At 38.9% G+C, this 13438-nt stretch overlaps 1 protein-coding gene across 1 annotated transcript in view; it reads left to right on the top strand.

Annotated features, from left to right (window-relative positions):
• LOC133540355 (nuclear cap-binding protein subunit 2) overlaps positions 1-12074 on the top strand; it is a 12396-nt gene extending 322 nt beyond the window's left edge. The window contains exons 2-5 of the mRNA XM_061882879.1: positions 7035-7121; positions 9030-9124; positions 9264-9402; positions 11583-12074. Of these exons, the coding sequence (XP_061738863.1) occupies positions 7035-7121; positions 9030-9124; positions 9264-9402; positions 11583-11660 (399 nt within the window). The 3' untranslated portion in view covers positions 11661-12074. The remainder of the gene's footprint in view (positions 1-7034; positions 7122-9029; positions 9125-9263; positions 9403-11582) is intronic.
• Positions 12075-13438: the final 1364 nt, after the last annotated feature.

The raw sequence follows: 13438 nt of genomic DNA, 5'->3' as shown, positions 1-13438 counted from the left end.
CTATCCATCCATTTTTTACCGCTTATTGCGGGGGGGCGCTGGTGCCTAACCCAGCTACAATCGGGCGGAAGGCGGTGTACACCCTGGACAAGTCGCTCTTTCATCGCAGGGCCTAGTGAATATCCAAACAGCTAACAATTATACACAAATAAAACTAATCTGCTTCCCAGAGAATGTACAACAATTCTTCTCAACACAAGATAAATATAACCTTGGAGAAAATGTAATATTAAAACATTAGTACACACGTACAACACTTAAGACCTTCAGTACATCATTATGTGGAACTTAATGATGGAATGTATTAAGCAAAGGAATCAAACAATGTACTAACATGATCCACTTCAAGAAACTCTTCAAACTTTAAAGTGTTTACAAAGTACAAAGAAGAAGCACAAAGATATCCATCCATCCATCCATCCATTTCCTACCGCTTATTCCCTTTCGGGGTCGCGGGGGGCGCTGGCGCCTATCTCAGCTACAATCGGGCGGAAGGCAGGGTACACCCTGGACAAGTCGCCACCTCATCGCAGAGCACAAAGATAAACATTCTGAATTTATTTCATTCATCCATCCATTAATGTTCTAGATCAGGGGTCGGGAACCTTTTTGGCTGAGAGAGCCAAGAAGCCAAATATTTTAAAATGTATTTCCGTAAGAGCCATATAATATTTTTTTTAACACTGAACACAACTACACGCGTGCATTTTTAATTAAGACCAACATTTCTAGAGTATAATAGGTCTCTTATTCTTTCTAATAACATTGTTACTCTGAAGCTAACTGTGGAGGGGGTGTGGCCCGCGGGCCTGCAGCGAACTGGGGTGTGCCAGGACCGGTCTCGAAATCAGCGAGAGCTGCGTAGATGGCTCACCTGAGCCTTGTTATCTAATCACCTGTCGCTCTGTTATAAGCAGCAGCCAGGATGAGAGACGGGGTTGGGGCTGGAGCCAGAGCGCGAGCGAGAACGAAAGAGAAAAAGACAATTGCTGGAAAGCAACTGAGAGACTTATTGAAAAAAAAGACAATAGTGTAACCCTGAAACGGGCTCTCATGTCGGCGCTTAGTGGTCTCCATATGAAATATAACTTACTTCACCAATTATTGTTTATTTATTTATTATTGTTATTATTTATGGAGTATATTGTGACTAAATTCAGAACAGGAAGTGAACAAAACTTTTAGCAACTACTATGTAAAGCAGGGGTGTCCAAAGTGCGGCCTGGGGGTTATTTTTTACCGGCCCCACGGCACATTTTAAGAATACAATTGAAAAAAATTAAAATCATAAAAAGTGGTATGAAAGAGCAAACAGGTGAAATGTAACAAGAAATTGTTGCAATGCTTACTTTTATTACACAAAGTTGCCATGCAGGCTGGTTCTTTCTTTATAAAATAATAACGAATCAAAATCAATGTCATTTTGAATTATTGACCTATTCAAGGCTCTGATTACGTCACATTAAATATTCCACTTTGAAATATTTTTTGGGGAAAATGTTGCACTTTTTGTGTTTTACCACATAAAAAACTGAGCTGTTTTTTTTAAAGAAGGGCCTAAAACAAACAAACAAAACATAAACAACAATAAAACAAAACATTTACGGATATATCTGAAGTTGATGTCGAGATTATTGTGCTGAAAGTAAACAGTAAAAAAAAATTATTATTTATTTTTAACACTTTTAGGTCCCCAATTATTTTAGTGTGATTTGTTTTTAAGTATCATTGCTCAAAAAATAATAATGAATCAAAATCCAAAATTAAGGCTCCAATTATTAAATAATGTCAAATAAAAAATGTATTGGGTGAAAATATAGCATATTTTATGTTTTTTCCATTTTTTTCCCTAATGTTGATCTAGAGATTTAAAACTTGATTAATAATAAAAATACTAATACCGAATAATGACACTTTTTTTATATTTTTTGGGGGGCAAAACCCTGGATCATAACTGAGTATATTTTTTATACATATATTGTATTGGTTTTTAAAAATAAAATTATGAAAATGGCCATCGCTTGCTTTGATTTTTCAGTGTGCGGCCCTTAGTGGAAAAAGTTTGGACATCCCTGATGTAAAGGAAAGTGGGTATGATTAAATAAGCTCTGCTTCTTCCTACTCCTTTTCCAACATGTTGAATAGAGAAACTGGAACTTCTCTTAATCATATAGTCTATATGTCATTTTAAGGTAAGTTCACAGTCAAGCCAGACCCCTGGGTACTTGGTCGTTGGAGTAACATTGTCAAAGTAAATGTTCAAAAACCGCAGATTGTAGCGAGTGGCGAGTTCCAAAAAGCATATAGAGGGATTTTTTCTCATATTAAAGGGGAACATTATCAGCAGACCTATGTAAGCGTCAATATATACCTTGATGGTGGAGAAAAAAGACTATTTTTTTAACCGATTTCCGAACTCTAAATGGGTGAATTTTGGCGAATTAAATGCCTTTCTGTTTATCGTGCTGGAGGCGATGGCGTCAGAATGTGACGTCGCCGAGGTAACACACCCACCATTTTCATTTTCAACACCTTACAAACACCGGGTCTCAGCTCTGTTATTTTCCGTTTTTTTGACTATTTTTTGGAACCTTGGAGACATCATGCCTCGTGGGTGTGTTGTCGGAGGGTGTAACAACACTAACAGGGAGGGATTCAAGTTGCACCACTGGCCCGAAGATGCCAAAGTGTCTGCCGCCAGACCCCCATTGAATGTGACAGTGTCTCCAAATTTGACCGGCGATGCTAAGACAGACATGGCACAGAGATGTATGGATAACCTGCAGATGCATTTGCAATGATAGTCAACGAAATCACAAAGGTTAGTTTTGTTGATGTTGACTGCCAGCCTAATCGATGCTAACATGCTACGCTAATCGATGCTAACATGCTATTTACCGGCGGTGCTAAAGCAGACATGGCACAGAGATGTATGGATAACCTGTAGATGCATTTGCAACTATATTACGTTTCCTTCCACCCACATTTAATGCGAAACAAACACTTACCAATCGACGGATTTAAGTTGCTCCAGTGTCAAAAGATGCGAAAGTCCTGATCGTTTGGTCCGCACATTTTATCGGCGATGCTAACGCAGCTATTCGCCATGCTATGGCTATGAATAGCGTCAATTCGCTCAATAGCTTCAGTTTCTTCTTCAGTATTTTCATACTCCAACCATCTGTTTCAATACATGCGTAATCTGTTGAATCGCTTAAGTCGCTGAAAATCTGAGTTTGAATCCGAGCTAATGTCGCTATATCTTGCTGTGGTATTCCCATTGTTTGTTTACATTGGCAGCACTGTGTGACGTCACAGGGAAATGGCCAGTGTCTTCGCAGAGAGCGAAAATAAGGCACTTTAAAGTTTTATTTAGGGATATTCCGAGACCGGTAAAATTTTGAAAAAAAATAAAAAAAAATACAACAAGCCACTGGGAACTGATTTTTATTGTTTTAAACCCTTTTGAAATTGTGATAATGTTCCCCTTTAAGTTTTAACAAATGAATTCTAAGCCAGTTCTGAATTGAATTGAAATCTGAAGCTGATTTATATTAGCACCTGACACATAGACAACAGTATTGTCCGCCTATAAATGTACTTGGCATTTAGTTCATACTCGAGGAAGGTCATTAATATATATAGAAAATAAAAGGGGTCCCAACGTAGAACCCAGTGGAACTCCTTTTTCCATGACACTGAGACTGGATACTGCATCTTTAAAAGCAACAACCGTATTTTTCGGATTATAAGTCGCTCCGGAGTATAAATCGCACCGGCCGAAAATGCATAATAAAGAAGGAAAAAAACATATATATGTCGCACCGGAGTATAAGTCGCATTTTTGGGGGAAATGTATTTGATAAAATTCAACACCAAGAATAGACATTTGAAAGGAAATTTAAAATAAATAAAGAACAGTGAACAACAGGCTGAATAAGTGTAGGTTATATGAGGCATAAATAAGCAACTGCTATGTTAAGCTAACATATTATGGTAAGAGTCATTCAAATAACTATAACATATAGAACATGCTATACCTTTACCAAACTATCTCTCACTCCTAATCCATAAATCTCATGAAATCTTCTTCCTCAATGTCGCTTCTAAACAACTCTGCTAACTCCAAAGGTATGCGCCGCTTCCTCTTGTCGTTTTCTGCTGTATATTTCACTACGTCCAGCTTGTAATCTGCAGTACATGATTTCCTTTTTGATGCCATTTTTGTTCAGCCCTTCTCAGTTTGTATAAGTTACCGCCAACGATGAAATGATCCATTTCAATAGCTACGGCAGTAGCATATAGCATATAGCAGTTAGCATTCAATGACACACAATGCACTTCTGCCATGACCCTCCCCCGCCGAATTATTATTGGTTGACATGTGTGTGACGATTGCTGACATTTTCTTTGTCTCTTCCGCGAATGAGTTAAATAATATTATTTGATATTTTACGGTAATGTATTAATAATTTCACACTCGGAGTATATGTCGCACCCCTGGCCAAAACTATGAAAAAAAACTGTGATTTATAGTCCGAAAAATCCGGAAATTAGCGTCTATTATGGAGCTAGGCATTGAACTAGGGCTGGGCGATATTGGCTTTTATAAATATCGCGATATTTTCATGCCATATTGCGAAATACGATATATATTACGATATTTTGCCTTGGCCTTGAATGAACACTTGATGCATATAATCACAGCAGTATGATGATTCTATGTGTCTACATTCAAACATTCTTCTTCATAATGCATTAATAAATCCTCAGTTTAAACTTTCATGCAGAGAGGGAAATTACAACTAAGTCAATTGACCAAAACTGTGTTCATTAAATACTCTTCATTCTCTCACGGGTGACTTTTTAAATGACAGAACAAATTAATAGTGTTGCTACCTTTTTGTAGTAACACTTCTGCTGTATACTTTGCATTGATTGATTGATACTTTTATTAGTAGATTGCACAGTACAGTACATATTCCATACAATTGACCACTAAATGGTAACACCCCAATAAGTTTTTCAACTTGTTTAAGTCGGGGTCCACGTTAATCAATTCATGGTACAAATATATACAATCAGCATAATACAGTCATCACACAGGTTAATCATCATAGTTCATACATTGAACAGCATATTGCTGTTGTCTGCTGAATATCTTCCCACTTGAAGCCAAACCACCGCCAGATGATGGACCCCCTGCTCTTTTTGTTGGGCATTTACTGTTCTTCCTCCATTTGTGATAAGTTTCGCACCATCTTTCTCTTGTATTGTCGGAAGCTGCGCTCGCTTGACCTGGCTCAGCTAACATTAGCCATGCTGCTACCTCTCTGATCGGCGAGAGCTATGACGCTAGACGCGCGAGAGTATGTGACGGGCTTGTTTTCCGTCTCTGTGAGAAGGACAGACGAGAAGGAGTGAAAAACACCAGTAATGTAATGCACGCAGCTTAAAGCAATGGTGTGAGAACATATAATCGAATATTACGATATAGTCATTTTCTATATCGCACAGAGACAAACCTGCGATATATCGTATATATCGATATATCGCCCAGCCCTACATTGAACGATTCATTTTTCATATTTTGTTATACGTTTTTGCTCAGTTCACACAATCAACTTCAGAACTTTAGAATGTTAGTTTTTTTTTTTTCATTTTAATACATTTTTATATATTTTGATCAAATGTCACATTTTTCAACTAGTATACATTTACGTAACCTGAGTGATTTTACTAATTTAAACCCGTGACATTACCTGACCAAAAGGCCTCAAAGGGGTAAAGAAAACCATGACATGTCTGCTATATTTGTTTAGGACTGACTTTTATTGGGAAATGTGAGGAAAATAAGTGTTAAAAACATACATCCAAAATGTTTTTTCACCCTTCAAAGCTTACAGATTTTGCATATCCTGTTTAGCTTTGATGATAGTCAAAATCTATTGTCCCTATTGGGTTAAAACAGATATTAATTCAAAAACAAAATAATGGACGGATATATAAGATAAAACGTATGGTTTAAAAGCGGCCCCCACCTTAATAGGAAAGTTTAATGTTAGCGCGGCCCGGAAGTTTTTAGTGAACGCCGCTTGACAGCGTTGTGTTATTTGGGTCAAAAATGGCTCTTCCGACGTTCTGGGTTGCCTACCCCTGCGTTGGTGGAAAAGCGGCAAATGAGTGAAAGCGACAGACGTTGCCAAGGAGACGGGGGTTTTCTTACGTGCCTGGCTGCAGTCACACCGCGACACCTGTCCGTCAGTAATAACAGTCATAACCCGGACCAAATCAAACCGTTAGTTGAAGTGTGAAGTGAATTATATTTATATAGCGCTTTTTCTCTAGTGACTCAAAGCGCTTTACAGAGTGAAACCCAATATCTAAGTTACATTCAAACCAGTGTGGGTGGCACTGGGAGCAGGTGGGTCAAGTGTCTTGCCCAAGGACACAACGGCAGTGACTAGGTTGGCAGAAGCGGGAATTGAACCTGCAACCCTCAAGTTGCTGGCACAGCCGCTCTACCAACCGAGCTAAACAGCCGCTGTTGTTGTTTTTTTTTTTAATTTAACCAACGTTCCAGGTTGCCTACCCCTGCGTTAGTGGAAAAGCGGCAAATGAGTGAAAGCGACAGAGACGTTGCCAAGGAGACGAGGGTTTTCTTACGTGCCTGGCTGCAGTCACACCATGACACCTGTCCGTCAGTAATAACAGTCATAACCCGTACCAAATCAAACTGTTTTTTTATTTGTATTTAATTTGCATTGCCTCATAGTTCTTCATTCTCATTTTGTTCATTTATATTTTGATTTTATTTTGTGTTGAAAGTAAAAGTAAAGACATTTAAAAATATATTTTTTTAAGAAATCTTTTCTTGCGGCCCAGCCTCACCCAGGCTCTGCATCCAGGCAAATTGAGTTTGAGACCTCTGCTTAAAACATAACATAACAATCTAGAAATTCAGTTTCAATTTGCCCCTAAGGCAAATTGTAAGCAAGTCATGTGTAAATCCTATTTTGCTATTTTCTTTGCAGGGTATGTGCCATGAACAGGAGAAGCTCCTGGAATTGAGTCATACTTTGTATGTTGGGAACCTTTCCTTCTACACCACAGAGGAGCAGGTATGAGATTATGCCACATTTCATCTGAACTACATCAGTTCAGAGTTCTCTTATTTACACTATATATGTGTTTTAAAGTTAAAGTAGCAATGATTGTCACACACGTACTAGATGGGGTGAAATTATTCTCTGCATTCGACCCATCACCCTTGATCACCCCCTGGGGGGTGAGGGGAGCAGTGGGCAGCAGCGGTGCCGCGCCCGGGAATCATTTATGGTGATTTAACCCCCAATTCCAACCTTTAGTGCTGAGTGCCAAGCAGGGAGGTAATGGCTAGCCTGTTCTTTACCTTCCTAGTAAGGTAGTAAAACAGTGTTTCTACTATCTGTACTGAACACATTTTAAAATAATCTAAACTGCATCCAATGGGCTGTGACTGTTAGAATAATTATGCTTAAAGGTCGTCGCTATAGTTATTATCAATTGTGCTGAAGGTGTACTTCTCTCTCTGTGCAAAGCGAGTCTGCTGACTGCCAAGGGCGAACATCGAGTGCCGTGACGCAGACAGCGCAGATACATTTGCATTTCATTAAGAGTCATATATTGTTTCTAACTGGGGCTGCTGAGATTGCCCCCCTTTTTGCAGCAACAGCCTCAGTGATGTAACCAGGGACCTCCCAAATAAATAGAGGAGCACGTGGGCAGGATTTTAGAGCGTAGGTTGTTTCTGTTACCAGAGTACAGCCTAAACGTCTCTCCTCATTGAGCAAAATTGAACTCTGTCTCTGCATGATTCCTTGCTTCTTGTCTGTTTAACACATGGGTGTCAAACTCTGGCCCGCGGGCCAAAACTGGCCCGCCGTGCAATTTAATTTGGCCCTTGAGCCAATATCAATTTAGCATTAGAGCTGGCCCGCCGGTGTTATACAGCGTCGGTGCCGCTGTATAACACCGCATTCACCGCTAATACTCATACTTGCCAACCCTCCTAATTTTCCCGGTAGACTCCCGAAGTTCACTGCCCCTCCCGAAAATCTCCCGGGGTAACCATTCTCCCGAATTTCTACCGATTTCCACCTATATTGGGGGCATGCATTTAAGGCGCTGCCTTTAGCGTTCTCTACAACCTGTCGTCACGTCCGCTTTTCCTCCATACTAACAGCGTGTCACATAATATTTGTGGCTTTTACACACACGCGCACAAGTGAATGCAAGGCATACTTGGTCAACAGCCATACAGGTCACACTGAGGGTGGCCGTATAAACAACTTTAGCACTGTTACAAATATGCGCCACACTGTGAACCCACACCAAACAAGAATGACAAACACATTTCAGGTGAACGTCCGCACCGTAACACAACAGAACAAATACCCAGAAGCCCTTGCAGCACTAACTCTTCCGGGAAACTTCCAGCACACTGAGCAATAATTAACGTTTTATTCATGCATTTTTTCTTGTTACTTCAAGGCTTGAATGTTTTGTTCATTCATTATTGTTATTTTATTTTCAAATGTATTATTAGCCTGTGGAAAAAATTTGATATTTACCTCAAAAGATTGCAACTAGAAAAAAATGCATAACATTTTTATTTAAATTTTATTTGATATGCCATTGATGTTTTTTAATTATTATTATTATTATTTGAAACTGGATTTTGCATGTCACTAAAGTTATATAAGCCTTGCTTGTTCAATATTTAATGCAAAACTTGTTTGGGTCCCTATTAAAAGGTTAATTTGTTCAACCTTGGCCCGCAGCTTTCTTCCATTTAAAATTTTGGCCCAGTCTGTATTTGAGTTTGACACCCCTGGTTTAACAGATGTCCTCAGTATTTGAACCTCATAGTGACTTATTTAAAATAGTTGAAAAATAGTATTTTAGAAGACCTTTTTGACGCCTGTTTTCATTGTTAAAGTTGCATACTTTTTATTGTATTTCTAATCAATTTTGTTTTTGCCGTGCAGGTACATGAGCTCTTCTCTAAAAGTGGAGACGTGAAGCGCATCATCATCGGTCTGGATAAGGTAAAGAAGACGGCCTGCGGCTTCTGCTTTGTCGAGTATCCTTTTGGGTTTCGAAATTGATTTTCTTTGAAGAAATACACAACCCAGACTTAATTGATTTGTTATCATAATAATTATAATTGTTGTGTGACGCCGTAAGAGTCTGCCACAAACCTTAACCCCAGCTTGTGTAAGATACTACACAAGGGCAGATGCAGAACATGCTATGCGCTTCATCAATGGCACACGACTCGATGACCGTATGATCAGGACAGACTGGGACATCGGCTTTAAGGAAGGACGACAGTATGGTCGTGGCAAGTCTGGAGGACAGGTAAGTCTATTGTTATAGTTATTTTTATAGAAGCCTTGACCTCAAGCTGATTGAACTAACATAGACATCACACATTGGATGATTTAGTAAGTATGAAGGGTTTTAGTTACATTGTAAAATGTAGAAATGTTGCATGGAGTGATGAATGGAGACTCCATACAAGTAGAAATGCTATAGACGACTAAAAGACGGACGTTATGGTTGAAAGAACCAAACTGAAGGAAATACTAGAGACCAGGACTATTTAATAACTACATGATGAAGGGGGCCGCGGTTTTAAGAGCTGAAGGGCTCTGGGGCCAGACATCGAAATGTGTCTGTTACGTCAGAAAGTGCCTCCGCAGGCTACATTTGTACGAGACTGCGTTGACTTAATTGCAAAGTAAACACATCGGTTTTCGCACCGTCAATAAATTATTATTCTGCCCTCGCTACTCATTTCCAGAGGTGGGTAGAGTAGCCAGAAATTGTACTAGTATATTTATAGAGAAGAAACGCTACTTTTACTCCGCTCCATTTATCTACATTCAGCTCGCTGCTCGCTACTGAATTTTATCGATCTGTTAATGCACGCTTTGTTTTGTTTTGGTTTGCCATACAGACCTTCAAAGTAGGATCTGTCGCATGCCTGCGTTTCACCAATCAAATGCAGTCACTGGTAACGTTTGACTCTGCTCCACCAATCAAATGCAGTCACTGGTGACGTTTGACTGCGTTTCACCAATCAAATGCAGTCACCAGTCAGTTAAAGCATGTTGTTTGCCGCTGAAACTCTATGTGCAGTTAATCATGTGACCGCCTGGCTCTGTTTGATTGGTGAAACGGAGTCAAACGTCACCAGTGACTGCATTTGATTGGTGAAACAGAGTCAAACGTCACCGGTGACTGCATTTGATTGGTGAAACGCAGGCATGCGACAGATCCTACTTTGAAGGTCTGTCTGACAAACCAAAACAAAACAAAGCGTGCATTAACAGATCGATAAAAATGAGTAGCGAGCTGAATGTAGATAAATGGAGCCGAGTAAATGTAGCATTTCTTCTCTATAAATATACTCAAGTATAAGTATGTTGCATTAAAACTACTCTTAAAGGTACAATTTTTCCTAAAAGTTACTCAAGTAGATGTAACGGAGTAAATGTTGCACGTTACTACCCACCTCTGCTAATTTCCAGCTTGTACAGCTAGTTAAAAGCATGAAGAAACAGAAGCTCCAGAATCTTTGTTCAGCGTTGATGTTCTTTCATTTTAATTATTTTCCTTCCTCAGTTTTATTTCTTTACCCTTCTTCCTTCATTTAGGTTTGTAAGACTGAAAATAAAAACATAAGATAAACATGACAAAAGTATAACATCCTTTGTGTATTTTACATAATTAAAATAGTTTTGGTATTGATCTATTCACACAACAAACTACAAATGTTTTACACATGTAGATATTGCACACACTGTATTTAAATTATTAAAATTAAACCTAAGGTGTAGCGTTGTCGCTCCCAACTGGTCAAAATTTGCATTACATGTTTTAAACAAGATACTCTCAGACAAGTAACACACCCACAAATACAAAAGACATTACAAAGTCAGCAATTTCATTACAAAACAAACTAAATATCTTTTATGCACGATATCTACTTACAAATGTTTGACTGAGTTTCGTGATGAAGCTGACACTCTGGGATTCCCACCATGTTGCTGCTTGTCTGGATCAATGTGTCCAGCACTTAAAAGGTCCGGCAGGAAACAAGGACTTTGAGCAATTGCTCAGGGCAGAACATTCATACTTTGTTGTTAAAAGTCAGAGTTTTTAAATTTATTTTGATTTTGTTTTCAGGGTGGACCAAATTTGTTCAAATGATGACAGCACTTTGGAAACATTATTGTTGTTTAAATGTGCTATATAAATAAAGTGGATTGGATTGGATTGAAACGGGGCTTCGGTTAAATTATTATTCGTTTAGGGGTTATCCGGCTTAGTACAAAAGTAGCGTCAGACTTACCGCCCGTCCGAGGCCCCACCAGCAGAAATGTTGATGGGCGCCTATGGCTTATAGTCCGGAATTTATGGTACATTCAACCCAATTTACTGGAGATTAGAACACCAAATCCACAGTGAATGTTGTTCTTAGGAAACTTAAAGAGATGAAGTTTGAATGATTCATTGTTTCTGTTTCTCTGCAGGTGAGAGACGAATACAGGCAGGACTACGACCCAGCCAGAGGTGGCTATGGAAAGTTGGCTCAGCAGCACCGAGTCTAATCCACAGTAGCTTGTAAATAAGAAGTCTGTTTCCGCGATGACGCAATTCTTCGGCCTTGGACAATTTAGTTTTTGTGCGTGCCCCGCACTGCCACCACGTAAGTCACCACACATTAAATACTATTTTGGAAGAAACAATAGCAAACAAGCACTGACTTGACCCTCGACAAGGAGAATTTTTGCCTCCCCTTTAAATATTCACTATACTTGTGACGGGTTATCACTCATGTGTTCATTATTACAACATGAAGCTGTGGCTTAAGTGAGACAACGTGTCTTGTCTAACATGAGCTTTGAATAATTATTTGCAGAAGGAACAAAGGAAATCTGCTTCTTCTTTTTTTTTTCCCGATATACATGACTCAAACACGTCTGAAATTGGGTCCACATTTTAAATAAAGTTTTGTCTTTCTACCTCTGCCTGTGAAGTTAACAATAATTTGCGTGTCTCTATGTGAAAAATGGAGAGAAGTACTGGCCAAGGAAGGAAGAATGTCTTGAAAAAAGTGCATTAATATAATTTTCAGTTTATGCCGGTGGGACGAAAACATTTAATACATCTTTATATTGTCCACTTGTTGATAAAAACCATAGCTAGGACAATTGACATTAAACAAATGTATCAACATTCAATGATGTAGTTAATGAAGTGTGTCCAGTGAGTGCATTTTCCACTATGACCACCAGATGGCACTAGATGATTATTAAAAAGTGGTCACTTAAAAAGCATGATCTTGTGTTACTTTAAATCACTTCCTTGTGGCCTACATAACATGTCATTGTGGTTCTTTGGACAACCTTTGGCATAATTATATTTTACAGACTATCTTCAAGTGGCTTTCTTACTGTTCCAAGGGGTGCTAAAGCGCAAATTTGAGTTTTGGGGTTTGGTTTTTTAATTAGATAGCAATTTTCACCAATCCTGATGTGTGTGCCGAGTTTGGTGAGTTTTGAAGCATTTTAAGGGGGTCAAATTACAGCTCGAGGTAAAAATGCCATTTTTTATGAAACTTTTGTTTTGAAGGGGTTTTTGCCAACTTCCTGTTAGTTTTTCCTGAAGGAGGTCAGTGTATGAAATCTAGGTCTAAGTCAGACCCACATAAAGGTTTTGGTTTCATGTCTCTACGACATTCCTAACGGAAGTTACAAGCAGTTTTGTCTGTGCTTTTTCCTAGGGGGCGCTGGAGCGCAAATTTGAGTTTTGGGGTTTGGTTTTTTGATTAAGATCGCAATTTTCACCAATCCTGATGTGTGTGTCGAGTTTGGTGAGTTTTGAAGCATTTTAAGGGGGTCAAATTACAGCTCAAAGAGCCAAAAATGCCATTTTTTATGAAACTTTTGTTTTGAAGGGGTTTTTGCCAACTTCCTGTTAGTTTTTCCTGAAGGACGTCAGTGTATGAAATCTTGGTCTAAGTTAGACCCACATAGAGGTTTTTTGTTTCATGTCTCTACGACATTCTTAACGGAAGTTACAAGCAGTTTTGTCTGTGTTTTTTCCTAGGGGGCGCAGGAGCGCAATTTTGAGTTTTGGGGTTTGTTTTTTTGATTAGATAGCAATTTTCACCAATCCTGATGTGTGTGTCGAGTTTGGTGAGTTTTGAAGCATTTCAAGGGGGTCAAATTACAGCTCGAGGTAAAAATGCCATTTTTTATGAAACTTTTGTTTTGAAGGGGTTTTTGCCAACTTCCTGTTAGTTTTTCCTGAAGAAGGTCAGTGTATGAAATCTAGGTCTAAGTGAGACCTACATAAAGGTTTTTTGTTTCATGTCTCTAGGACA

This window comes from Nerophis ophidion, linkage group LG22, assembly GCF_033978795.1.
Source record: "Nerophis ophidion isolate RoL-2023_Sa linkage group LG22, RoL_Noph_v1.0, whole genome shotgun sequence".
NCBI classification, from domain to species: domain Eukaryota; kingdom Metazoa; phylum Chordata; class Actinopteri; order Syngnathiformes; family Syngnathidae; genus Nerophis; species Nerophis ophidion.
This window is presented reverse-complemented; position numbering and strand designations above follow the sequence as displayed.